At 40.5% G+C, this 26,624-nt stretch overlaps 1 protein-coding gene across 2 annotated transcripts; it reads right to left on the bottom strand.

Moving 5' to 3' along the window:
- Window positions 1–430: 430 nt before the first annotated feature.
- SMAD5 (SMAD family member 5) lies at window positions 431–19,491 on the bottom strand. 2 transcript variants are annotated; one of them, XM_054288180.1, is made up of 7 exons: window positions 19,424–19,491; window positions 9,430–10,044; window positions 7,944–8,195; window positions 6,664–6,783; window positions 5,807–6,028; window positions 3,244–3,500; window positions 431–2,337 (listed from the first exon to the last, which is right to left on the bottom strand). In XM_054288180.1, exons 2-7 carry the CDS (start codon window positions 9,830–9,832, stop codon window positions 2,194–2,196), a joined length of 1,398 nt encoding a protein of 465 aa, XP_054144155.1. In that variant the 5' UTR covers window positions 9,833–10,044; window positions 19,424–19,491; the 3' UTR covers window positions 431–2,193. The 2 variants fall into 2 exon arrangements, with proteins under 2 accessions (XP_054144155.1, XP_054144156.1); XM_054288181.1 differs by having other exon boundaries at window positions 9,430–9,962; window positions 19,424–19,462.
- Between the last annotated feature and the right edge of the window lie 7,133 nt (window positions 19,492–26,624).

Raw genomic sequence — 26,624 nt, forward strand, 5'->3', positions numbered from 1 at the left:
TATCTTAACATGTTTCTCTCAGCCTCTTTTTTATTATATAAAGGACAGAAATATGCATATGCTATGTAATTGATTTTAGTATTCAATACAGTGTTTAAATTCTCTACTTTGCCAAATGCAAACATCATTAAGTTCAACCAAGCCAAGTGCAAGGTCCTACACCTGGATCCAGCAATCCCAGACACAGCTACAGGTTGGACAGAGAGCAGCCCTGCAGAGAATGACTGGGGGGTGATGGCTGCTGTAAAGCTCACCATGAGCTGGCACTGAGCACTCACAGCCCAGAAAACCACCAGAATCCTGGGCTGCATGCCAAGGAAGGTGGGCAGCAGGGGGAGGGAGGGCACTGCCCCCTCTGCTCTGCCCTTGTCAGACCCCACCTGCAGTGCTGAGCACAGCTCTGGGCCCCCAGTGTAAGAAGGACGTGGAACTCCTGGAGCAAGTCCTGAGGTCACAATTCTGGTAAAAGGACTAGAGCACCTTCCCCTGAAGAGAGAGGCTGAAAAAGTTGAGGCTGTTCAGCCTGGAGAAGAAAGGTTGAGTGGAGACCTCATGGGAACCTTCCAGCATCTGAAGGGGCTACAGGGCAGCTGGAGAGGGACTCTTTGTCTACAACTGTAGTGACAGGACAAGGAGTAACAGGTCCAAACTGAAAGAGGGCAAATTTAGCTTAGACATACAGAAGAAATTCTTTACTGTGAGGCTGGTAAGGCACTGGCACAGGCTGCACAGAGAGGCTGTGAATGCCCCCAACCCTGGCAGTGTTCAAAGCCAGGTTGGAGAAAGGCTGGAGCAGCCTGGTCTGGTGGGAGGCGTCCCTGCCCATGGAGAGGGGGGTTGGGACTGGGAGATCTTTAAGGTCCCTTCCAACCCTCAACGTTCTGTGATTCTTTAGATGTGAGAGAGAAATTCCATTGTCATATTAACACAGTCCTTCAATCCCATAAAGATGCCAACCACAGCTACAAGTCTTCTGATTGAAGCCCTGCCATCAGGGACAGGATCAAGAGCACAGTTTTATGCAGGCTACAAAGAAGTGATTACTTTTGGTCATTACCAAGAGGTCTGAATTAAATTACATGATCTGGAAGTAAAAGCTTCTGCATTCAGTTACTCATTTGCTAAGCCACTCACAGTCTTCAAAGAAACCCAAACTCATACTTGAAAGTGAATTAAATACAGTGTAATCACTAATACTGCATAATGTCTACTGAGAGACTAAAAAGGCCTAACACAGATCAATTCCAGACAGGTAAAATAAACAGCTAGAACACCAAAAAGAAAACAAAAAACTTATTCCTTCCAAAAAGTAGTAAGCACTGCCATTTACAAATAGTAGTGTTTATGTTAAAATAGAGAAAGGTACCTAAAAAGAAATAGCCTTGGCAACCAAATCCAAACGGCATGAGTGTAAATCAAAGCAAAACAAGAATCACTACTCCAGAACCGTGCAGGATGTTTACCTTGGATCAATTACTACTTTAAATGGTGGTTAAAAGAGATATTACAAAACCAAAGTGGGAAAAGGCTAAGAACTGCTATTCTGCATTAATATACAATGTGTTTATGACAGCATTTTCCAATAGAAAATACAATACAAGTGTTTGTACACCACTCCAATATTTGTAAAAAGTATATTTCATGTGTACATTAAAAAAAAAATCACATTGTTCAATCTGAGGCAAATTAGCCATAATAAAGTCTAATTTTGCTTATGAGAGATGTCAACCTTAAGATGTTAAAACACTAAGCTAAAAATACAGCTTGCAAGCTGGAGCTGCACATGTTCAAACAGTTTCATTAAAACACATTAAAAAATCCCAAATTATGATATGTATTTATGTTCTGAAGTCAGTCTTCATTAATTCTTGTCCCTACAGGACAAAAAGGTTTTCCAGTTAAGACATTTGTCTGTTTAAGTTTTAAGGGGAAGAAGGGGAAAAGTGTTCTGAATTTTTCAATAGACTATTTTTTCCCTTAGGGCTCAACTGTCACTTAAGCATCACAAGAACAATTTGAAATGTAAAACTGATTAGCTATACACAATGGAATTGGTCACAAAGGGATCTAAAAAAAAAAAAAAAAAGTTAAATCATAAGATCCATTCTCCATATAGCTCACAGTATCCACTGGAAGTTTCTCTAGAATTAGAATAAGTTCACTAAAAATAAGGCTGAAGGTGGAATTGCAGCACTATGAAACAGATGAGATGGGATTAAGAGGCGAACCCATTTGTGTAAGTACTTTATCCAGCCACTGGAGGGGCCCATGAAGATGAATTTCTATCCAGCACGGGGTGCTCGTGACATCCTGCCGGTGATATTCAGCTCCCCAGCCCTGGAAAATGAACAAAAGGGTACTGAGCAATTTGAGGACATGCTTGTCTTTTAAAATACCAACAAGAAACAGGAAATCATGATCTCAAGATACTTATCTGAAGGTAATTCCCAGTCTAGTCACACTGATCTAAAGGAACAAACCTGAGGCTGGGAAGGAGCAGGAGGGAAGCTGCACCTGGAATCCTGAATCAAGTCTTGCATGCTACACCTCCTGAGCAGCTCCTGAGGATGACTCCTGGCCATGGCCACATCTCTCTTCTCTTTCAACCTCCTGCTCCCTCTCCTCCACACTCTCAAACTGAGCAGTATTTGTCATAACTGACAAAACCAATGAGACATCCTTTGGACAAGATGCAAAAAAACACCTGGAAAGCCCAAGTTTGGACTCCACACTAAACCTGAGACAGACAACATCTTGATTAAATAATGCTCAGGAAACACTCCTGTGACAGTAACAGCACACCTTGAATTCAGGAACTCAAATCGTGTCTTTTTTCCATATCCAGGGATTTTTTTAAACTAACAATCAATTTGAAGAAGCTGAAAATTTTCTTCAATAATTTTGCTCCTTTCTACTCCCATTCTTTTAGTGGACTTGTTATTCACTTTACTCCTTTAAATTTAGACCATGAACTTAAATCTCCTTTAACAAAATTACAGCAACCATAATGAATAAATTCCTGTCCTGAATACTAAAGTAACTGAATACACAGCCAACATTCAATATAGAATCTGTGCTTTTCCTTTCTTGCATTGATTTCCTTCTCCCTCAGTTAATCACTTTAAATATACTTATAATGGAAAAGAACCCCATCAGGCCAGAACAGCTTTGCTACAGTGCTAATGGAATTATTGCTAAATACCCAAACCCACAATAAACTTAAATACTCTCAGAATAATTTACCTTTACAAAACTCATTCGAATGGTGCACATTTTGGTGAGCTCATAGACTGCTTCAAATCCATGATTGACAGACTGAGCTAAAAGCTGAGCAAACTCCTGATTGTTAAAAATCTTCAGGCTGCATCCACTGGGAATCTTGCATACAGTTGTTGGATGAAAGCCATGGTGGTAGTTGCAGTTCCTGCTCTGTACAAATATGCTGCTATCACTTAAACACTCAGCATAGACTTCTCCACCAACATAGTAGAGATGAACTCCTTGAAAACAAAGATAAGAACATTTCAAATTACTTTGTTGTCTCTGATTTTGAGGTGGTTATCTTAAATTCTATTTTATTGGGGGGAAAAAAAGAATAAATTTCTGCCTGAGGAGGTTTTCAGGAAAGCTTTTGCTTGCATTATAACACACTGTCTCACTTCAACACAGCAGGTTCATGATACACCAGCCACTAGATGTCCTTCTCTGATCAATTACAGAATAGAATGAAAAAATTACTGCCACATTTCAACTGTTATTTCAAGCTATTTTTCTATTTATATTAATTTAGAATTAAAACCCCAGTTTTATACATCTGGCAGCTTTTACCTATGCCAAATAGAACAGAAATAGGTTCTGGGAGAAGGGTCAGTGATGGGACATGAATGACAAAGAATATCCACAGTCTGCTCTGATTTTCAGTACATTTTATCAAGCTGAAGGACAGGTAAGTCCAACTAGCTGCTTCACTTAATTACCATCAGGGTTTACAGACCTTAACATCAACAAAGACCCCAGATCTATCATATCTGCCTGTGTTCAGCTATGCACATGTTTTCAAGTCTATACAATATTATTATTGACTAAAAATTAATATACAAAAGCTGCCCATCCCTTCAGCACCCAAACTCAGGTGCTCCCTGCTGCTTCACTGAGACCCCTGCCTTCCCTTCCCTATCCCAGTTTTCCATGCTTGGCATACAGCTCTGTTTAAGTCATCCCTGCAATACTCTGAGAATGCACTAAGGACCATCCCGTGATGCGCCAGGCTGCAGCAAGTCAACAGATGCAAGCTAATCTTTCAGACAGCAGCCACTGTTGTGAGCAGTGCTAGAGCCACTGGGGACTAAGGTAGGATGGAGGCTGCAGAGGAACTGTTGGCTTCAACAACTGCAAGCAGCTGTCACAGAATCTGGGGTGGGCAAGACTGCATTTCCACAACACAACCCTATTTATTTAAAAAGACAGTCAACACCACTTGCCAGCTACAGTAAAAAACCTTAGCACACAGGATTGGGTGGCTCTAAGGAGGCAGAACCTCAAGACCTTTCAAGCAAAAGCCTTAAATAAACAGTATTTTATCTCTAAATAACCTTAATTGTTGTCAGAAGAGTCACCATAAAGGAAAGCTTAAGTTCAATAATTGCTATTAGAGATGCAGCCATTTTAAAGCTCATTACTATTCTACAATATGATGATGGGTCCTGGTTACACTTCTGACCTTAGGCAGATGCACAAGATTTCTCTGCCAATACCACTAAAAGGGGTGAGCCAAAACAAAAGAGCCTCACAAACCACCCACGCCCCACAAATCACTTGCTCTCCCTTATAATATTATTTTATTTATAAATTTTTTGGACAACTGCATCACAGTGCCAAATTTCCAACAGACACAAACAGAACTTCTGGTCTCCAAATTATCTGCAAAATTTTGTCATATTTATAGTTATTTCTAATTAAAAGATTGTTATGGGAAAGGGTGAACTTTCATCAATCAAAACTCAAGACCAACTTTACCAAATGCTCTTAGGTGGTAGAAAGGCTTCTAAACATGTGCAAGAGAAACAGGGCTCTCTTCTAAGGACTGAGTTAATCACAAAAATAAAAAATTATGTTCAGAAAAAGTGTTCTACAATTTAAGATAATCCAGGCACATTCCATCAAAGATGAAAACAGTGCATCTCTATGTACTATCAGCCAAAACAGCAGAGGAAAACTAGAAGATCTTGCAAAACCTGCTGTCTCCAGGAATCCCTCCCACACACATCCACGCCCCATGGATTCACTCAGACAAATGAGCCCTTGCAGTTTTGCATTAGCACTTCAAAGTCCTGCTGCCAACTCACCAAGATATTTGAACATACTGTAGACAGAAGGTAATACCTTACAACAACAAACAAAAAAATCTCTGACATACTGCAAAGGTGTATGCAGAATTTAAGAATTAGATATAATGTGGAGTATCAGGGCATATCCTGTTATGTTTCTTGGTGCTGAAACACAGACTACTACATTTACCCTAACAAGCAAGCCCCAATGGCAATCTATTTTGTTAAGGTAGGGGTAATATTAAGTCTTTTTAATTAATGACAAAGAAAAATGCATGCAATTCCTGACTAATTAGAATCAAACCATGCCTAAGTTGTTTTCTGATACTGGAGAGGCAGATAATGTATCACATCTCAGATTACCTCTAGCATTCTCATCTGAGAACTACCACTGCTGCAGTGTAGAGAAATAAAACCAAGGACTTGGTTCATAAGACAAACCCAGCTTTACCTCTGCCATAAGACAAACCCAGCTTTACCTTTGCCAATGTGCCGCCGAGTGTTCTCGATCGTTGAGTTGCGATTAACGTTGGAGAGCAAACCTAAGCAGAACCTGTTCTTGTTATTGGAGGGATCTGTAAAGCCATCTACTAAGACACTTGTGGAAGATGCATGGAAAGCCTCCCCAACACGGTTATTTAACTCATAATACACAATGGAACACCAGTGTTTGGGTTCTTCATAGGCAACGGGCTGAACATCTGAAAAACAAATGGAAGGAACAGTTTAGGGAAGAGTTAAAACACTAAAGCTACAACTGTCAAGCAGACCTTCCAAAACACCAAGCTAAGTAAAATCTGAGTAAACAATTATGATGGGCAAGAAGTGTCCTGATTATAACCTTAAAGATTTTGACCTTTGTGCATTTTAGCTGGCCTGCTGATTTTACTGTTTTTTCCAATTTTAAGCCTGATATTAAACAAAAACAACCTTACATGTACACACACAGAACAGACTATGTGATAGCAGGTAAAACATAACTCTTCTGTTCACTTTTTAAAAATCTGTCATAACTGGTATTTTGGGACTCAATTTTCAAAGCCTTTGTGCAAATGTTATTCTAGCAACAGGCAAACGTAGCAGAAAAGAAATGAACAAAAATTCAACTCACTGTAAGCAATATTATGCACCTGAAACTTTGAAAGGAAAAGATGAAAATAAAAAGAAGCAATTTAAGTTTATTTCTCAATTATGTCTCCTACAGCCCCAGTTTGCCTAGGAGGCTGCTTCCACCTACCAGCAAGATTTACTGGCCCATCTGAAGTTATTCATTCAGTTTGGTCATGAGTTGCAAGACACTAAACTAAGTAATTTTACACCAGACTATACAACTTACCTCTGGTAGATATATTTGGCATGATCTGAGGGATCATTGTATTGCTTGTGTCCATAGACTGTGAATTATCCTGCCCCATTTGTTCATCAGGGGGCATATATGCAGGAGGTGGAGTATCAGCTACAAACATGAAAAAAATAAGAATAAACTTCAACAATTTAGAGTATTTATTTATACATTCTACAGTTGTAAACATACAAAAATATTCCCAAACAAAATGTTAAAAAATTTGGCCTCATTTTCAAAGAAATCTGAACACAGCCATCTGTCTTTACAGTAAACTCCTTCAATAGCTGAAATTTTACCTATGGAACCAATAACAAGATTGGAAACTTGAAAAAAATAAGAGATGCTCTTTTTTCTTTCTTTTTTTAATACCTGCACTACTGCACTTGGGTTTGATGACTCTGCTTCCCCTTTTTTGTCACACAAACATGAACTTTCTTGCCTACTCTCTTCTCAGTGTTCGAAAACAAAGCAGTAGAAGAAATAACAATTTGCTTAGTGTAACAAAGGCCTAGAAGAATTTGGGGGATTTGCTGCTCCTGCAGGCTGAGTTCATTACAGAGGTGTGGATCTGTTTTCTTCCATCAGCACAGCACTCAGTGTGGCAACACCCCACTGTGCCCCATAAATGCATCCACCCCAGTGATGCCAGTACTTGGCCAACACAGGTATTCTCTGGCTGGGACACTTCTGGGGAACTGAACAACCAGACTACAATGATTAGGCCACTGAGCTAGTGGAAAAATAAAGTCTTTACTAAATTCCTGGCTGTATAAACCACACCAATAATCAGACAGAATCAGTAAGATTTCTTTCCTTGGTCCCTATCAATTGTTTTTTCTGTATTTTTCAACTCAGTTAAACAGATTCAGTTTAATCCAACTTGTTCCCAACAAAAATGGTACTTTTTTCCAGTTAAACACCATGTTTTACATGTTTTTATTCAGTGAAAGACATCAGTAAACTTCCTGTTCAGCATCCTGTATTTGCTTTCTTTTCATTGCTAATTCTTCTTCTAAAATATGGATTAGTTAATCTGTAGTGAAGCTGTGCAAAAAAAACCTCACCAGTATTACATCCATGACAAAAAGCAGTTGGAAAAACAAGACTGTAACAATTAACTCTGACCAATGACAAAACTAGGAAATAAATCCCATAAAATACAAAAGAAAAAGCCATTTATGGCAAACACCACGAATTCCTGAGGTCGCGGGTCACAACAACATGTGACATTTCAGTGATTTTTACTGAACTGCCATTCAGGCTGCACTCACCTGGCAGCTGAAAGGGACTGGATGGCCCAGAGCTGGCTGGGGAGCTCGGGTAAGTGCTGCTGGCTGGAGAAGGGGGGTAGGGGCTGTTTGGTGAGATGGAGAATGGAGTGCTGTTGGGCTGCTGGAAGGAGTCCGGAAACGTCGCGTTGTGAGGCATGTGCGGCTCGTTGTGGCTCAGGTTCCTGAACTGAACCAGCAGACTGTGCTGGGGGTTGAATTCACTATGTCTAGGCACTAACACTGGAGGTAGAACTGCAAAAAACAAACAAATCCCAAATGCATTTAGGTTAAAACCTGAGATATAAGGTAAGAGATACAAATATTCTGCTCATCGTGATAATTTCAACTCTAGCTGGGGTGGAAAGAGGAGAAGGGGATGAATCTGGCATGCCTTTGCCCCATCCTCTCTCCTTTATTTTTTACATCATTCTTAATGAAAGATTCAAACTTTACTCTTGCAAGAATCACAAAAAAACACACACATTTCACACAACTCAAAGATGACCTTTTTAAAAAAAATAATAAACCGAACCAGGCTACATGTGGCACATACTGAAACACTGATGCAGAAGTGCAAAACTTACATCTGCACACGTTAGCAAATCAGAGAAAATGAGAATACAGTCTCTATTACTACAAACTATAGAGTTACATATTGTCCTTTCCACTGATGAGAAACAAAATCTGCACTGCCATATCTTTTAACTTCAGCACTGCTGGAGTCTGGAATTCCAGTGTTACAGCAGTGCACTTGAGCACTACAGTCAATGCAGTAGAGTTACAACCACTCTGGGGAGCAAGGGAAGCAACTCCTCACCACACTGTCCAGAGCAACATTCTTCATCTCTCCCACTGCAATCCCAATCCTCCTCACCTTTCCCACAGCACATTTTAAGAGCAGGCTCCTTACCTGACACACATCTGACACACACCTTCCTCTAACTGATCACATCTCCTGCTTCTATTCATCTCTGCTGTCTCCTAACTGGAAGTCAGGTGGGGAACTCTACCACCCTAAAATTTTATTAATTTTATTTTTCATCTCCTCAGTTCATGTCACACATTGATTAAATAGCAAGCTCCCGAAAGGCAGCCACCTTTTAAGGACTGAGATTTTGAAACAAGTTTCTCCAGTTGCAAGGACTGAGATTTTGAAACAAGTTTCTCAATGAAAGTGAATCTGAAAGAACACATCACTGCTTTCTATTTCACAACAAAGGAGAAGTTTGCTACTAACTTTAAGAAGTCTGTGAGTAAAAGGTGATCAATCCCAAAGAAAACAGTTTGGACCATTAGTACAGAATGGACCACACACCTCCCCAAAACCCCACCAGTAATGTGCACTTTGAACATTCCTCTCCCAAACTGCCTCATACACCACTTTCAATTGGTTGTACAGCACCAGAGGAGGAGGAGGATGGAGTGAATAGTTAAGTGGTTACTAAAGATTCTGTTCAGTTTTTCGGACAGTAACTTTCAAACATACCTGGGCTCTCCACCCTCTTGTAGTGGTATGGATTGATGCAGACTTCCTTTTGCTTGGATCCAAAAGGAAATTCACAAATATCCAAGGGCTTCAGCTCGTGGTGGCTCTGCAGATCCGGCCAGCGCCACACACGGCAGTAGATGACGTGGGGAAGGCCCTTCCTGTGAGACACCTGCAGCCGTCCATCCAAGGAGCGGGGGATAGTAACACACTTGCTGGGCTGCCCTGGGCTGCTCAAGGCTTTCTCCAGTTCTTCCATAGCACCTTTTTTCTTTTTCAGCTTTTTTACCAAAGCATCAACAGCTTTTTCTGCCCATTTTTCCTCTTCATCTCCTTGTTTCCAGCCCAACAGACGCTTTACAGCTGGGCTAGTAAAGGAGAACAAACTGGCCATTGACGTCATTTGACACAAGTCTTCAAAAAGTTTGTCGGGTTTTGTCTGTTGGGTTTTTTGTTAATTAATTTGGTTTTTTCCAAATAAATGTCAGTGTACACCCAAAGTACTTATTGCAGCTGATGAGCCGTGTTATTTCCTGGAGGATGACAAATGAACATAGAGATGTCAGTGATGAAGCCTTCACATCAAAAACGATGATGGATTCCTCCAATTTAGTTCTAGTAAAAAGATAATTGAACAAGGAATTAGTAAACAAGTAAAGGCTGTGATAAATAAAACAAAAGGCATATATGAGAAGAGTTCCTGTTTCAACCCTAGCATTGCACCTTTGATTCAAAACAAAATCCCAGCAGTACTATGTACACTTGAAAAAAGTGATCAGCTCCCAAAGCTTGCACTGCTGATTAGTGAGAAAAGGGACCATCAAGGGATGATGGTCAGTGGGGACAGCACAGTTCCCATTAACACTCCTTAAATTGATAATTTTCTCTCAGAAGATAAGCTTGAAGAATATGCTTTAAAAATAGCAATATATCCCTGTCATGGTGCTGTGTTAAAAGACTAAATTTGCTATGAACAGGGAAGAGGCAGGCTGGAACCACCAGTTCCAAGGCCAATACTGCATGGAAATACTCAGCTTCTCAAACGGATCTTTATTTCCAAAAAGGAAAAAAAACCCTAAAGCATCTGCTTTTTCTTGAGCTCTAATTAGTTATCCCATGTTTCTGAGAATATGAAAAGAAATTAGAAAGAAACTGCAGACAAAGAAAACAAAGCACAATTAAAAGAAAACCCAATAAAAAGCACAAACCAAACCTTCTCCAGCCACCCAGAGAGGTGGTCAACCTTTTTTTAGCTGTAGCTAATTTTATGCTGCACTTCCTTATATCTTTTAAGAAGAGTATTTGAAGAGCTGGATATTTTTAGCCTTGGCAAAAAAAAAATGTTTTCTTCTCCCCAGAAAAAAGAAGGGGGGAAAAGACATGGTGGAGTAAGCATTAGAAATGTGACCTTTACTACAAAGTGCCTCGGACAGGAGAAGAGCAGAACAACTGGCTCATGAATGGTGTTTTACCACTCACCAGCCCTAATGCAAATCCTCCCCCCAGCAATTGAAGGAGTACCGATGACAAGAGGAAATGATGTGCTGTGGCAACGAACTGATAAGAACTTGTAAAATCCCTTGTGAATACTAAATAAGCAAGTATAGACAATGAGCAGCTGGCAAAAAGCAAGAGCAGAGCTAAGAGAAAGGATGTCAATAACAAAAGATGCTTCCTCTCTTGCTACAGAGACTGCCAAACAACATTGTCTCTCCACTTTTGATAAACCACGGTGAATTAGAACACCTACCCCAGCCCAAGCCACCAAATCTGCACATAAGAGAAAAAGAGGGTGGGGGGAGCAAAATGTTAAATATCTCTGTGCTGGTTCTCTTAGACTGCTACCTTTAATCACGAAGATCTTTTTTCCTCCCATCTTTGATAAACTAAAAGTCATCTGATAAGGCTTTTTAAGTGTCGGCACATTTACAGGCTCACTCAGGCACTTGGACAGATCCTTCTATGTAACAAAACCATGTGCTAAGCACCAGCAGCCAAAGCTACAGCAAACATCCCTAGGCAAGCCATTCATGTCCCAAGTGTAACCATCCCATATTTTCTATTATGGAGTTAGAGGGTGAGGAAAGCAGGGAACAACCCAAGGACACCTGGTGTTTCTTTACAGGAAAAAAATCCATTTATTTCATGTAATAGCTTAATCCCATTGGTACTTCTTTGATTACTCAACTTTGTTTCAGTAATATGGAAAAAAATCGGAAAAGCAAAACAAACAGTAAAACTGTTTGGAGGTCTTTCTTCCTACAGCTCTCATAAAAAAACAAAATGGAAAAAAAAGAAGAGAGAATAGAAGTCTCCCACTGCTTCAGTAACTCCCTAGAAGAAGGTACTGAGAAAAAACTAAAGGAAAAAACTCAAATAATTACGTATCACCTGTTTTCTTCAGAAATATCACCATGTCTGCACTTTCAGACTAATTTAGATCCCTTGGACTGTTCCACATGAGAATCTTTGCACCCTTCAAAGTAACAGGAAATACATAAAGGGAAATAAACTTGGCCAGGAACTCAGACTGAATTTTTTCTTTTACTGAGGATAAAAGTTTACTGTTTCAAAAAGTAAAAGCTGTTTATGGTTGCAACTAACTTACTTTCAAGCCTTGCATACATTCAATAGCTGCAAGATCAGCAACTGCTCACACCCCTAGAAAAGGAAATGAACCCACCTAGAATCTCAGACCAGAGACAATTAAAATGTTCTATTTTTGCTTTCAGCTATGCTTTCAAAGAATCTTACACATCATCAAGGCAGAAGATGCACTGAAAACTCCTCTAGTTAAGTTGAGCTCAAAGGAGATCTTAACAAACATCCCCTGATCTATCCCATTACAGGAGCCACATCTGTATTAAGAAACCAAATTTAAAGATCTACAATTCTATGCTATGATCATGTAAAATTTCATTTTGTTTTTTATTATTTTGAACATAATGGATGGACTATGAAAGATACTTTATTTGTTTTATACAATTCTAACATCATTTACCCACAAGTACACTCATGGAATAAACAACTTCACTAAAAGGAAAGGAAGTTGGAACAGCTTCACTAAGACGATACTTTGCAGTAATTAGTATTTGAAGAGCAAGCGGCAAGGGAATTATGATAAATGACTGTCCTAAAAACTATCATTTTAGAAATAATCTGCTCACAGTAAGTAACATAATTAACTCTAAAAACTTTACATTTGAGGCCCATAACAAAAGCAAAGCCTGGTACAACAAGTATTTCAGAAGCATCACAACAGATTTGATCAAAACTGCTTCAACTTCTTCAAAACAAGTTTCCACATCCATGCTTGTAACTCTAACCACTGAAAAATGAGACTGTTGAAGTCCTTAATATCATTCACTGTAACTCCATTCTGGCCACTTATGAGGCTTTAAACACTCTCCAATAGAAGTGTATTTGAACCTGTTCAAGAAAATCAAGGGCAAGAAAGGAAATGCAACAAAATACTAATAGGCCTTGAGAAGTAAAAAACGTCACTGAATTTATCCCATTGCACACCTGCCCAAAGCTCATTTTGGATGGCAAAACACTGAAGGTTTACAGCTTTTGCCTTTCTTAAGAAAACAAGGCAGAGTTAAAAAGGTTCATGAATCATGAGCTGGCTTCATGAGCTATTTAGGGCCACAAAGCTGTAGGTTCAGGTATTTAAGCAGAAACCAAACATTTCCATGTAGAAATTGCAATTCATGCAGGGTTTTTAGATTTCTGAATGTGTGGCATAAACCACATTTAGAACATTTACTTGCATTTGCTGTAATTTCAGCATCTAACTCATGAAAGGTTCCTAAGTAATCCTGACATCTGCCAGGAACAGCTTCCCCTGATCATCTGTACTTACAATCAATTTCTTCTGAGGCTTAAAAGCCCAAGTTATGAGCTGTGATTGCAGTACCACAGAGCATCACTGAGCTTTGAATACAGAAACAAATGCTTTAAAAAGTCACATTTTCATTCAGTGGTGCATAAATTACTCTTACTGCTGCACCTCTAGACACAGCTGGTAACAACTTTCATGGGGAAAAAAGCTTGCTTAAATTTCCTTAAGAGGCAGAGGGCCTATTATGCATTACCTTCTTTTATTAAATAACTTTTCAGCTGAATTACAAGAGAATATCAACTGAAAACCACACTGTTACATTAAAAAAGCTACAAACACTCTTTTAGGAGGAGTGTAATGAATTACATGGAGCAGCATGAGGGGGCTTTTAAAGGGCAAGTATAAAAGGAAGTAATCGTTGCATCAAAATTAGACTTTGGGGCATGCATTATTTATATTTAAAAGTTCTTGTAATGACTACAGCAAATGGAAGGAAACTAGTTGGGTGAACAGGTCCATTGTTTGAACCCCCTCCTTAATACTTCATCCAGCCAGATATAAACAAATTCGCCAACAACAGAACCTATATTTCATTTCTGCAGATGGGAGAACTCTATCACCTTCACAAATACTGAGCAACTTGACTTCACTTCATCAATTCTTGTGAAATTTCCTTAGCCTACTCCATCAAACTGGCAAGTTCAGTAGGTCCATTTGATGCCATACCAAGGAATCTCCTTCTGGCTAAAAGGACCTGAGCAAGAGTCACTGCAGAACAGAAAATAACATTAAATATGGTGAACCTATTTTCATGAGATGCATTTTGTATGTAATGTATTCTCCAATTGATTCCAAACTAATTTCCCAGCTGCAAAATCTAGGTTTGAAGTACCATTAACCAAGCAAACCATCATCCCAAACAGCAGGGCAGTGAATGATGCTTTCACATGCACAAGAATAAAATGGGTAAAACCATTTTAAAATGGGTAAAATCAACGACCCTCATCCCTTCCTACAGCCGGTACTAAGGCTGTGCTCAAATGTACAAGGACTCTTCTCTTCCCACTCATTTACTTGTTTGCAAATTCAGGAAGCCTCCTGCAGCATCATACCCAATGTGAAACAAGGAACTTCACTGCTGATGATTAGAAGCTGTTTTGAGGCTCAACTTCATACAATAAACAAAGCACCACTTATAAGCAGCAGCACAACTGGGAGTTCATTAGAGCTGCTGCAGATCTGCAGTTAAAGCTGTTCTGCAGTCAGCCCTTGTGCTCAACTTTATTGCCCTTCAAACTCAGAAATGCTCAAGTATTTTGACTCCATACACACATTAACATACATATTCATACAGAAGGCTCAGAAACTCAACTGCAGTGGTATATTATAGTGTGTTATGCTATATACACAGATCAATACTTTCTTTAAAACTACAACCTCACACATCATCTCACTTGGTTTTATTAAAATCCTTCTTTCCTTATAAATTTCCTGACAGGAACTGTGCAGGATTGTGCTTGAGTTTTACTATCATTTTCCCAAGCTTACATTGTAGCCCAGCACACAGTCCCATGCAATGGCACATATTAGAGTCTTTTCTCGAAAACAAACACAGGAGAAATGTTAACTCCACAGTTTCTCTACACATCAAGCACAGAACAAATCCTAAGATGACACTGTGGTTAAAAACTTGTTCAATGAACTTGAAGGGCTTGTGTCTTTCAAACCATTGCCAAAGCCTCTCCACAGAAAAGATTTCTCCTCAATTACCCTGTGCAACATCTCAGCCACAAGGAATACCACCAATGAAAAAACTTCTTTTGCCTCTTGTCCCCATAAGTTTAAGTAAAAGATGAAAGAGCTTTTATAAATTATATCAAAAAGGAACTTGTGGTATTTTCATGAGAACTGGCATCCAGCTGACCAAATTCTACGATAAGGGCTTCTACCCTAGCACTTGATTTCTTGCTTCAAGCATGCCTTGTAAGGCAATATAATCTAACTGATAATATATGTAAACAAGAAGAGAAAAGAACTATCTGGTATCTTCAAAACTTTTACTAACTGTGACTGCCCTGCAAACAGAAAAATCTACTGACAATTGCTGACAGGGCTGTCTCACACAATACTTTTGCTTTTAATTTCCACATCTGTACACCATCTAACATAGCTTAAAAAAAAAGCTGAAGCATTTAGCTCTGTCAGCTGAGAAGTATTTAACCAGCACTCTCTTATAAAAAACCTAACAAACTCTGAGGCCAAGCACAAGCAGCAAGTAATACAATGTACAAGGAAGATTTAACTCAGATAGCAAAGTGATGCTTCTGCTTCTTCTTAAAGTTTCCTCAAAAACTATTGTCAAAAAATAGTACCAGTGATAATGATTTATACCTCAAAAGAGGTCCAGGCCAAGAGAGCTCCACTGCATTTCCAAAGCATCCTCACTTCCATCTGATGCCAGTAAAAGCTCAGAAAAATTATAATCAAAGAACAGTTTTGATTGTTCTGCATTATAGCAAAACTTGAGTTTAACTCTGATACAGGGGAAGGGAGAGGGAGAGAGAAAACACCAAAACTTGCTATGCCTAAAATGGTCTATTTCTCTAAGCATCCACATTTACAACAAAAAAAATCCAATGCTCCCATGGCCCTGGTCTCTGCAGCTGCTCTAATTACTGAGCAATTAGCTTATGTAGAAATACTGAAAACTATAATTTCCATCTTAGAACCAAAACCTGTCTTCCTTAAGTGTTTTATCACAACTGTACATCTTCTCACTTTTCTGTTTCAGCTAAGTGGCATTTTCCAGCAGAAGCATTATGCTGGAAAATGCCACCATCAACAGCAGACAGCCCTGAAACTGCCTCCTGTTTTTAAGGTTATTTAAGATCTACTCTAACCAAAGCAGATAACTACAACTTACAATCAATTTCTTAATTAAAATTCCAGAGAAAAGCACTGCTACATTTCACTACATGAAAACAAAGGCCTATGCCTCCATTGGTAGGTTGGACATGGACAAGCAAGTGGGTGATTAGGAATGACCTCAGTACTACACTTGGAAACAAAAATGGGAAAATAAAGGGCATCTTGTGCTTTTCACAAACCCTAAAGTATGCTAAAAAATTAACAAGCTGGACAAAGCCTTCTAAAAATGTAAATGCTCATGTGCAAGACCTTCATTAGAGACCAGGATTCTAAATACTATGAGTTGGCAACACAAAGTATAACCTGGAAAATGGGCCAGCCAAAAAGCTTTAAAAGAAGACAAAAAATAAAGATGTATATGTGTGTGTGTGTGTATACACTTCATTCCAACTGAATTGCATTAAGCCTGTGACAAGTTTACAAAAGCTACAGGATTGGAGGGAACACTGACAATAGTAATTCAGCAAGTTTGTTTTTTTCCCCTCGCTCAGAATGAATGAATGGCAAAGTATTCTAAATTTGTCAGTTTGTGACATGCACTGACCCAGAATTCAGAGACACTACTTCATAGCTGGTGTATCAGTAGCAGGGACTCTGACAAAGATCCTCTGTCAAGGATGACAGTGCTGGCAGCACAAGCTTGGTGGTAGGTCAGTGGGGATAGGGACTTGGCAGGCAGCGCCCTGCACCGCGCCAACCCACGCTGGTCAAGCGCGCCCCAGTGCCAGCCAAACTCCTCTACGTGGTCACAGGAACACGGCTAAAAAGCCTTCCAGAAAACAGGGCAGGAACTTGCACTGTGACTAATGATAACGGCAGAAGTGTTAAATTACTGCTCAGCTTGCTTTTAATGAGCTGCTTATCGTTAGCCGTGAAGATATCTCAAGTGCACCCAGCTTACACAAGAATAAATCTTCTCATTTTGAACACGAGCTGCTTACCTGTTATTAAAAAAAAATCAGTGAAGATCTTTAAAGAAACATTAACAGATTAAAATAAAATCCATTCCACCAAATTTAACAGAGACATTCGAAGAAACTTGTATTTTAATTAAAAAAACCCAAACAAACATGAGTATAACCAGCAAGGCCTTAACTGGAAGGAAGGGAAGACACAGGATTGCACAGAATTGCCACAGGAGTATTTCTGCAGGTATGTAATTCAGCCAAGAGCAATAAAAGAGTCCCTAGCACTTTCCTTAGACACCTATAAAGAAAATAGAGGACAGTTTTCTGCAATTAAATATGTCCTCCAAAGCATTAAAGATCACAATATAATTTGTAAAGAACTTTCAAATAAGCCTAAAAAGTTCCTTAATTGAACATGAGCATTCCATCTTGGGAGACATTTTTTCCCAGCTCAAATAATATTCTGTGATCATAAAAACTCTGCACAGATCACTGATTCCAGGTGCAAGATTAAAAATCTGACTTCCAACAAGTACAAAATAGTACAGGGTAACAATTACAGTTGTTCCTTCAAGTTCCATTAGAGGTTAAAACTACAAACCTCAAAAAAAACCCAAAAAAACCACCCACCACAACTGTACACAGCAGCACACCCTGTTGTGATCTTTTGTCACCAATAGAAAGAAATGAGGAAACCTCTCTTCCTTCTTTTCCATTTGTCAGCCCCATCATGATTGTCCATCTGGGCTTCCACCTGGAAAGTCCTCTCCAGAAAAAGAGAAAATTCCTATCTCAAATGTATGACCTCCACATTTGAAAGGAAAACAAAGGTTTGAAAAAGGTAGGTATCCCAATAAGCACATGGTTTATTGGGGTTTTATTTTGCAGAAATAAGTGGCATTAGTCACTTAGCAGCAATTTCAAGGCCAAGTGAACAAAATTATAATATCAGAGGTAAGAGTAAACCACTATCAAACGGTAGGGATTAAGACATTAAATCCAACACAGACAGGGCACTCTCAAAAGTTACAACACACTAATTATGAAACATCTTCAATTAAGTTATTTGCTGCTTCTATTAACTTCCACTACCACTAGCTGCCAACTTCATAAAGCATTACAGGTTTTGATGAGCACAGGCACATGCCTGCAAGTGTTTGCACCTTTTTCTTTACTCCAGTCAAACTGTGATTCCTCAGAATACCAGGAAGATATTTTGAGCAGAACTTCTGTAACTGACACACGCAATGAACTACGCTCATTTCAGTTTCCATTCTTTTTAAAGCCACCCATGGAAGGCTAATTATCTGAAATTAACGAAGGAATGAAAACAGCATGAGATTTCATCTAAACCCATCATACACTGACAATCTAATTTCCCGTGACAGACAAAACTTTGCTGATGCAAATTCTGACAGTTATTCCTTGGAGGTTTTGTTACAGCAGTGAGCCCAAGTGATTCACTGCATGGAATTTCTAAATCCCTACCTACTCTACCAACAGACTCAACAACTATTATTGAACTTATTCAATAATACATTCAACACTACTGCTGAATCAGTTCTTCCCTATCTCACTTTCCTGCGAAATATCACTCAATCACCTTAAGGTCACATTAGAAACCCCACAACTGGAACAAAGCACAGATCATTTGATTTCCAGTCTTGTGCTTTTAACCGCAAGAGCATATTTCCTCTATTAAATTTACAACCCGCAGAAGACAAAAATTGCCATTCTAAATCACCGAAGCCGTGCATCTGTTGTCAGGCAGCTGTCAGGGCTACACGAGAGGAAGGCCAAGGTGGACAAGCGTGAGTTTGTGATCGCTGTGTGTGTGAGTTTGTGATCGCTGTGTGTGTGTGTGTGCCCGCACATCGCCTCCCGCCTCTTCACCACCGCCTGCAAACGTGTTTGTTGCTCTCCCCTCGCTCGCTCAGGCCTGACTCCAGTTAAGAGAGTCCTCGAATTCTCCTCAAAAAACCCGTAAAAACCCAAACAATAAAAATAAGACACAACCCTCTCGAGCCTGTGCCGAGCCCGGCGGTGCCCGCTCCCGTACCGGCACCACGCGTGTCCGAGCAGCCCCGCGGGCGGCCCCGCGCTCTCCTCTCCCCCCCGGGGCTGCTCCTTCCCCCGCAGGCCGCTCCCCGTGCCCTCCCGCCCCGCTGTAACCCCCGGTGTCACCGCGAGCCCGCCCGAGGCCTCGGCCCCGTCTCCCCCCGCTCCCCCACGGCCGCCCGGAACCCGACTCGCAGCGCCGCGACCCCGCGGCCCGCAACCTCCCCGCCCCAACCATCCCGCCGCCCCGACCCACCCGGCGCGGAGCAGGCGGCCTCCCCGGGGCGGGTGTCCGTGAGGCACCGGCTGGGCCGCGGCCGCCGCTGCTGCTGCTGCTGCAGCGAAACTTTGCCGGGGGAGGCGGCGGGACGGGAGCGGCGGCGGGGCCGGCGGGGCCAGCGCCGGGACCCGGATGTGCGCGGGGCGGGGCCGCGCGCGCGCCACGGCGGCGGCGGGAGGAAGCGGGAAAAGGGCCGGGCCCGGCCCGGGTGCGTGTGGGAAGGGGCCCTGTGGGGAATTGGCTCCGCGCTGTGAAAAGGAGCGAAATAAATGTAAATAATGAATCAGTGAATAAGTGTGCGGGGTTCGGTGAACAGAAAGTAACGTGCCGCGTAACGGAGCGGTACAAAAGGCCCCGAAGGTCCCGCTGCGATGGCGGGCGCTGCTGGGGCCGAGGGCCGGCGCTCTCTCGCAGTGCCGTGCGCTGCTGCCCTAGGCACCGGGGCTGTTCTCACAGAGCCACTGGCTCGCCTGGGCTGGAAAAGAGCTGGAGGTCACCGAGCCCAACCTCTGACCAACACCGCCGTGCCAACCAGATCACGGCACTGAGGGACATGCTCAGTCTGTCCTGAAACACTTCAGGAACAGAAGTTCCACCTCCCTGGGCAGCCCCCTGCAATGTCTGAGCACCGTTTCTGAGAAGAAATTCCTCCTGATGCCCAACCTGAACCTCCCTTGGTGCAGCTTAAGACTGTGTCCTCTTGTTTTGTCACTGCCCAGGAGCACAGCCCAGCTCCTACCTGGCTACAACCTCCCTCTAAGGTGTTGTAAAGTGTGGGATGGTCCCCCCAGCCTCATCTCTGGGTGTTAGCCACAATGTCTTGGAGCAGCTGAGGTCCTTCAGGGGGCTGTGTCTCTGAGTAAATTACTAAAATACCCAGTGAAGCTTCAAGAAAATGTGTCAGCGGTGTTAAGGGTGGCACTAGAAAGGATTGCACAGATGATGATTTTCCTACTGTGTATAATGCCACTATGGGACAGACTTGCTGTCCTCATTGTGTGACATGGAAGTGAGCACTGCTGCCTCAAAGCTGTTTTTGGACTGCACCGAAGAAAAATTCAGAGAGTTATTGGGCCAAAAACACGTCCAGTGTGGCACAGCAATGTCTGACCTTGGTTAAGCATACTGCAGGCACAAGTGTTTCTTGTAATTTTTAACTGAGTGAATTATTAGATATGAGGGTATTTTAAGGAAGAATGAGCAATGAGTGCAAGGCTGACCCACACTCAACTCTGCTCTTCAGGACCAGGTGGAACCATTCACCACAAACTATTGTTGAAGTCTGAACTCCAATGACTTTGAAAAATTTAACTTTATATGGGCAATAGGAATGTACACAATTAGAGGAAAGTATTTCACACTTCACTCACTTCACAACACAAAGGCTGCTTTCCTCAGGCTGATCATGACCAGCTTCAGACATACTACTGAACCAAGCTAAATCCTCATCTGATAACTACAGCAATTCCTACAGAGAGTTTCTTCCTATGGTCAAAAAAATTTGTGTAGGAACAGATATATGTGGCAAACCCATCACTTGTACATAAATTTGTCTGTCTGTTGTAGAACATGTAACTACAGTTAGAAATCTGGCATGCCAATTGTATCTGGCATGCCAACTGAATCTTGCTATCAGATTCCTTTTGGAAAAAAAATAGAAGCATGCAAATGCAGTTGAAAGTGATTCTATAAATGTATAAAAATACATATATAATTAAGTTACAAAGAAGCCACATGAAATCCTGTGTTTTATTTATGTCACTTAAAGGTAAAACATCTACCAGAAAGAAAAAAGAAATCAAGAAAAAGCAATGTAAAGTTCATAGAAATAGGGGAAAATATCAAATGAGCTGAGCTGAAATTTCGATTTGACGTATATTTGAGCTTTGAAGAAATTTTCTTCTGGTTCAAAACTACATGGCTCTTGGATGTAAACAGAAGTTCTTAAGAAGTCAATTAATAGCCCAACAGGATATCTCTACTAAAGTTCACGGCAGCAGTGAAGGAGCAAGGCTTTGGTGTAATTTAGTCCCAGAACAGAGCTAACCTTTGGGGACTCCTCTGTATCTCTGCACCAGCAATTGTTCTGCTTTGGCCAGGCAGTCCAAAATATGGGACAAAAAATAAAACAATAACTGTTGGCTTTTTTCCAAATCTTTTGTGTAACTTAATTAATAAACCAAGTAACAAACAACAAATTGGCAGCAGGCATTTTAGGTGTTGTTCATGTGCCAACCATCATGTCTCTGGAAAACAATATGTTCTCCTCTGTTGAGGAGTTACAAAACACTTGTATAGTGCTGGGTGAATCTACATCACAAAGCTCCCATGCACTTCCTTCTGTGGAGGTTTCAGGGCTCCAGGGATGAGGGAAGCTGAAGGTGTGCATGCAAGAGTGTGGGGAAGACAAGGAGAACTCTAAGATTTCCAAAATTAAGTTTTCCTAAAAATTCTCTATTTAAAACTACAGGCAATGGAGACATGTCTGTAGCACACCCTTCTCAGAAAACAGTGATTTTTAAGCATAATACAGAGGCTATTGGAGTGGTAGCAAGGAATATGATAATTGGTTGAAAAGTAGGTTTCCTTTTTTTTTCAATGCCATTTTGTCATAGACTAATGTTGAACGGGTAACCCCCAAATGTCTGAAGTCAAATTATCTCTTTGATAATTGATGAGACTGATTAAATACAAAACAAGTGACATTTGCTATCTGATGATTCAAGTCTGTGTGCCCTTAAGGCCACAGGAAATTTAACATCACTTTCACCACTACCTATTCATACAGGGTCTCCATCATTTGGATCTCTAGTTAGTGCCACATTCCAGTGGGTCCACTCTAATAACATATCAAATTCAATAAAAGGACAACAAGGAGACTCAAAGCACCCTGAACACATTTTCCAGAAATCATGTGATTTCACAAATTCCTGAATTTCACAACTCATGGAGCCATCGATCCTATTTTATCACTGTCAAACCCAGATTTTCCAGCACACAGACATGCAGCTGTGTTAATCCAAGGAAAAATGACTACCTGAATGTTTTAATAATTAAATTATGTTAGATTCTGCAGAGACAACTGCACATGTTTATACTTTGGGTCTCGCCTTGTAAAGTCAGCTGAAGTACAAGTACATGTCTGATTCCTTTGTGCACAGGCTAATGGCAATGAGGGCAGAAAAGCACCTTCCCACAAAGCTGAGTTACAGTAGGTGAGAGATAACCTCAAAGTCCGATCAAAGTACAAAACAACCAACAGGAAAACTGCCTACAGCTATCAGGCCTTCAGTGGTTGAGAAGTGTGAAGTTCCAGAACTGTCTTAAATTCCATTGTTTTCATTTTACTCTCCAGATATGGAATACTATTCCTATATTTCTTAATGAAATTTTTATTTGGTTAGAAGTGAATTAGTATGAAAATCAAATAGATGGTTTGAATTATAAGGAAATAGTCTTGAAAAAAAGTTGCTTTATTACAAAACGTTGGCCTTCCTGTAATTTCTTAAATGGCTGTATTGTTCAATTTCATTCTCTATCAACTTTCTAAATTGCTGGGGGAAGAAGGTGGAATGTTGTTTAAAAAAGAAAAATAAATATATGTAAACTGTTGCCGTGTCTCTACCCACATTATGCATTTGCAAAGCCACTTTATGTTAAAAAAAATCCTGTAGTGTGAAAGATGGCTTGGATATTTAAACCAAATCTATCTTAAAAACAGAATTGGGGGAAATGGATAGGATAGCTCTAGAAGGTTCCACTCTCACAGCTGTCAGCTGAGAAGAAATGGGGGAAGGGGGAAATGCTGAGAAAGGAATTTTTTTTTTTTTTTTTTTTTGGCAGTGAAGAGAGGAACATGCCATCCCTGTTTGAAAAGTTTCAGGGTGGGAAAGGCTAAGGAGGGGCTAACATACTATACATACCTTTATGTATATTTTTGAGGCAGAAAAACAGTGTTGTGTTTAAGCAGAGTTCAGCAAGTGGAGAGGGAGGTGACATTCACTCTGGCCATTTGGTTCTCTTAAATAAGCCCACAATTGACAGCAGGCTGAGAACAGGCACAGGAGGTGGTGAGAGGCTGCCTCCCAAGAAGACAATACAAATGCTGTGTACCTTGCATCACATATGTAAGAAAATGGAAATAACCTTTAGTGTCTGGAGGAAAGATATTAAAGTGTTTATCTGCAAGGCCCTCAGAGGTGCAGGCTCCTGTGAAGTTACACTCATGGCTCACAGCCTTTGAATCCCCAGAGCTAATTCTCAAATTAAGTAGCCTGTTATTGTTACAGCCACACTTCTGGGTACCTTGCATGACAGCTCACAGAGAGAAAGGGAGAGAAGAATTAGCCTTGTTTCCTGAAGCTACAGATAGAAGACATTAACATGAAATTGTAGGCCAGGGGAGGGAAGGCAAGCCAAAAGTATTCTTCTGAGCGAGTTTAAAGCTGCAAACTTCTCTTCCTAGACTGAAAGAAGAACTGGGCTGAGACACATACCTGAATAATGCTATGGGACATCTATGGAGATGTTAGAAACAAAGACATAATTATGTAAAAGTTTTGTAAGTTCAGCTCCACTGCACAGAATAAAATTGTGAATATACTGGGGATGGTATATCCAGTCCAACAGACCTGAGAGTCACTTAGGATGCAAAACTGAACGCATAATTCAAGAAAAAAAGCCTGAAAAACATATTAAAAAGAAAGGAAAAAGGACACTGCAGGAAGAGTAAGATGTGTATGAAGGTATGAATAAGAGCATTTGCTTGAGAACCGTCACAAAGTCCTCATCAGAGTGGGAACCACCATTCGTTGACACCTGTGGATAGAGTCCAGCCAGGGCAGAGTAGTCCTAAATCAGATCTTCTTCTTGGAATGGGGTGAAAACCTTCCCAGAGAAATGGAAAAAATGTCCCAGCTGATGAACACAAAGTATTATAGTGCTCTCAGAGAGGAAACAATAAAGATAGTTTGAAACAGCTCGAATCCTTTGAATATTCTTCTGGTGTTATTTTTCTGGACCATCCCCAGCTTGGCCTCACCATCACATCAGCAGCACAGAAACATGCAGTGCTCTCATTCTTCTAAATCAGTGATTTTCAACAAGAGCACTTTCTGGAGTCTGACACCTGCTACTAAGCTCAGAAAAAAGTTGGCCCTTGTCTCCTCAAAGCTGTCTGCAACAACCAGACCATTTCCTATGGATAACTGAGAAGATGGACCATGGAATTGGGATAGAATATGTAGTACAGAAATAGGATGAACCTGACATCACAGTGAACTCCTTACATGTACCATAACCCTGTGTGAACACCATGAGCTTTTTGCTTTGATGAAAACTGGCTTCAAATTAGCCATGAAGAAAATTGTGTCTTCCTTTCCTAAAGGTTTACTCCATTCCCTCCATTTGTTTTATATCCTATATCATTAGTCAAACATGGAAGTTTCTGGGTGAATTCCTCAATGTTATCTCCTGCACGGTCTCAGTTTTTCCTAGGGTTTTTCAGTGTCCAGCCCAAGCACTGCCTTCCCAGCATGGTCCCTTTTGGTGGTCCCTGGCATTTGGGTGGGACATGTGCTCACTCCAGGACAGTGAGGAGATCTGACATGCAGCCTCTCATAATCACCTCACTCAACATAATCATCTGCTGACACAGTCATGAGCTGTGTCATCCAGCAATAGAAGGACCCAACATCCACAATAACTGTGCACTGAAAACTTGCATTTGTGGCTCCATGGCCAAAACCACAGGAAAACTATTTTTAGCACAACGGAGCTCTAAATAGTGGAAGCACTGAAAATTTAGCTCACATCATGGGCCAAATTCTTCTCCTGGTTACACCCACTCTATGGAGAAGCTTGAGTATAGTAAACAGAGACACTCTGAAACAGAAATTAATTTTTTTTAAGTGAAGTTTTGCTTATGAGCAAAATAAGTATTTTAAACTTTCAATAAAGAAGGGTATGCATCCTCCAGCATTTCCTCTGGAAATAAATGAAAGGAGACAGGAACTGTTTGAAACAGAAGCTCTCTATTACAGTAACTGTATCTGTTGTGATAAAGGTAATTCTTCCCACCTGTATATGTGTGAACCATAGAGCTGACATCTCTCCATTCATTACACAGCCACTTTTGGCCTAGACTAGTGAAAAGAACACTGAGTTTATCTTTATCTTAAGAGAAGGCAACACAGATGAGTGTAACCTATGAGTAACAAATCAGGTTTTAATAGCTAGACCTACACTTAATTACTCACAAGCCAACTTTCTAACAGCCGTTTTATCACCTCAGGATTTCCCAACACAAAACAATTAGTGATGGCAGTGCAGAGCACTCAGGCTTTCTCATGTAGGAACTGACAGGACCTGACTTTCTCCTTCTGGATGTAATTCCAACGGAGTCACCAAGTTACAGGGTGCTGAGCCTTTATAACTTGCATTTAAATTTTGTGGTACACTTAGGGACACAATTTTGTTTTCCAGCCTCATGACCAAATAGTTGGGTTTAATAATTTCCTCTGCCATATCAAGATCTGCATATACAAGCATAATAATGTCTATTATAAATTAAAGTGCTTTTGGGCATAGTGTAGTACAGGTTTTGGACAGTGTGTTCCAAGCTATTTGCTTTCTCTTACCAAAATTTCCACCGATTTTTTTTGTTGTTTTTCTGGGGTTTTTTGTTTTTTGTGGGTTTTTTTATTGTTTTGTTTTGTTTTGTTTTTTTGTTAGGAGAAGAGGGAACTGGATCATCTTCTAAACCCAAAAGTTTTTGGAAAAGCCAGTAAGATGAGAAAATCATAAAACAGCATTATAGTAATGATGATGTTATTTCTCACTCACTATCTTATTGTTGATGAGTTGTCTTGCACTCTCTAAGCACTGCCCTATGACATGTGTTTTAAAAGGAAGTACAGGAAGGAAAATCAAAAGGCAAACAACAAGCTTTTAATTTAGTTGCATTTTTTATAATCCAATACAAATTAGTATAGTTGTTGTCTAAATCCCTTTATATGTAACACTGTAAAGGGCAAAAAATAAATTCATAAATGCTCCAGCTGCTTAGCCAGCCTTGTGTAAGGCACTAAAATAGTTCACAACCATAATTACAATTCGCCACATCTTGGGAATGACATTTAGGATTCTCGAGGCGCTTTTAGATAATTTTTAGACTCCG

This window comes from Melozone crissalis, unplaced genomic scaffold, assembly GCF_028551555.1.
Source record: "Melozone crissalis strain CALT ecotype California unplaced genomic scaffold, PUWL_Pcris_2 ptg000061l_1, whole genome shotgun sequence".
Taxonomy (NCBI): domain Eukaryota; kingdom Metazoa; phylum Chordata; class Aves; order Passeriformes; family Passerellidae; genus Melozone; species Melozone crissalis.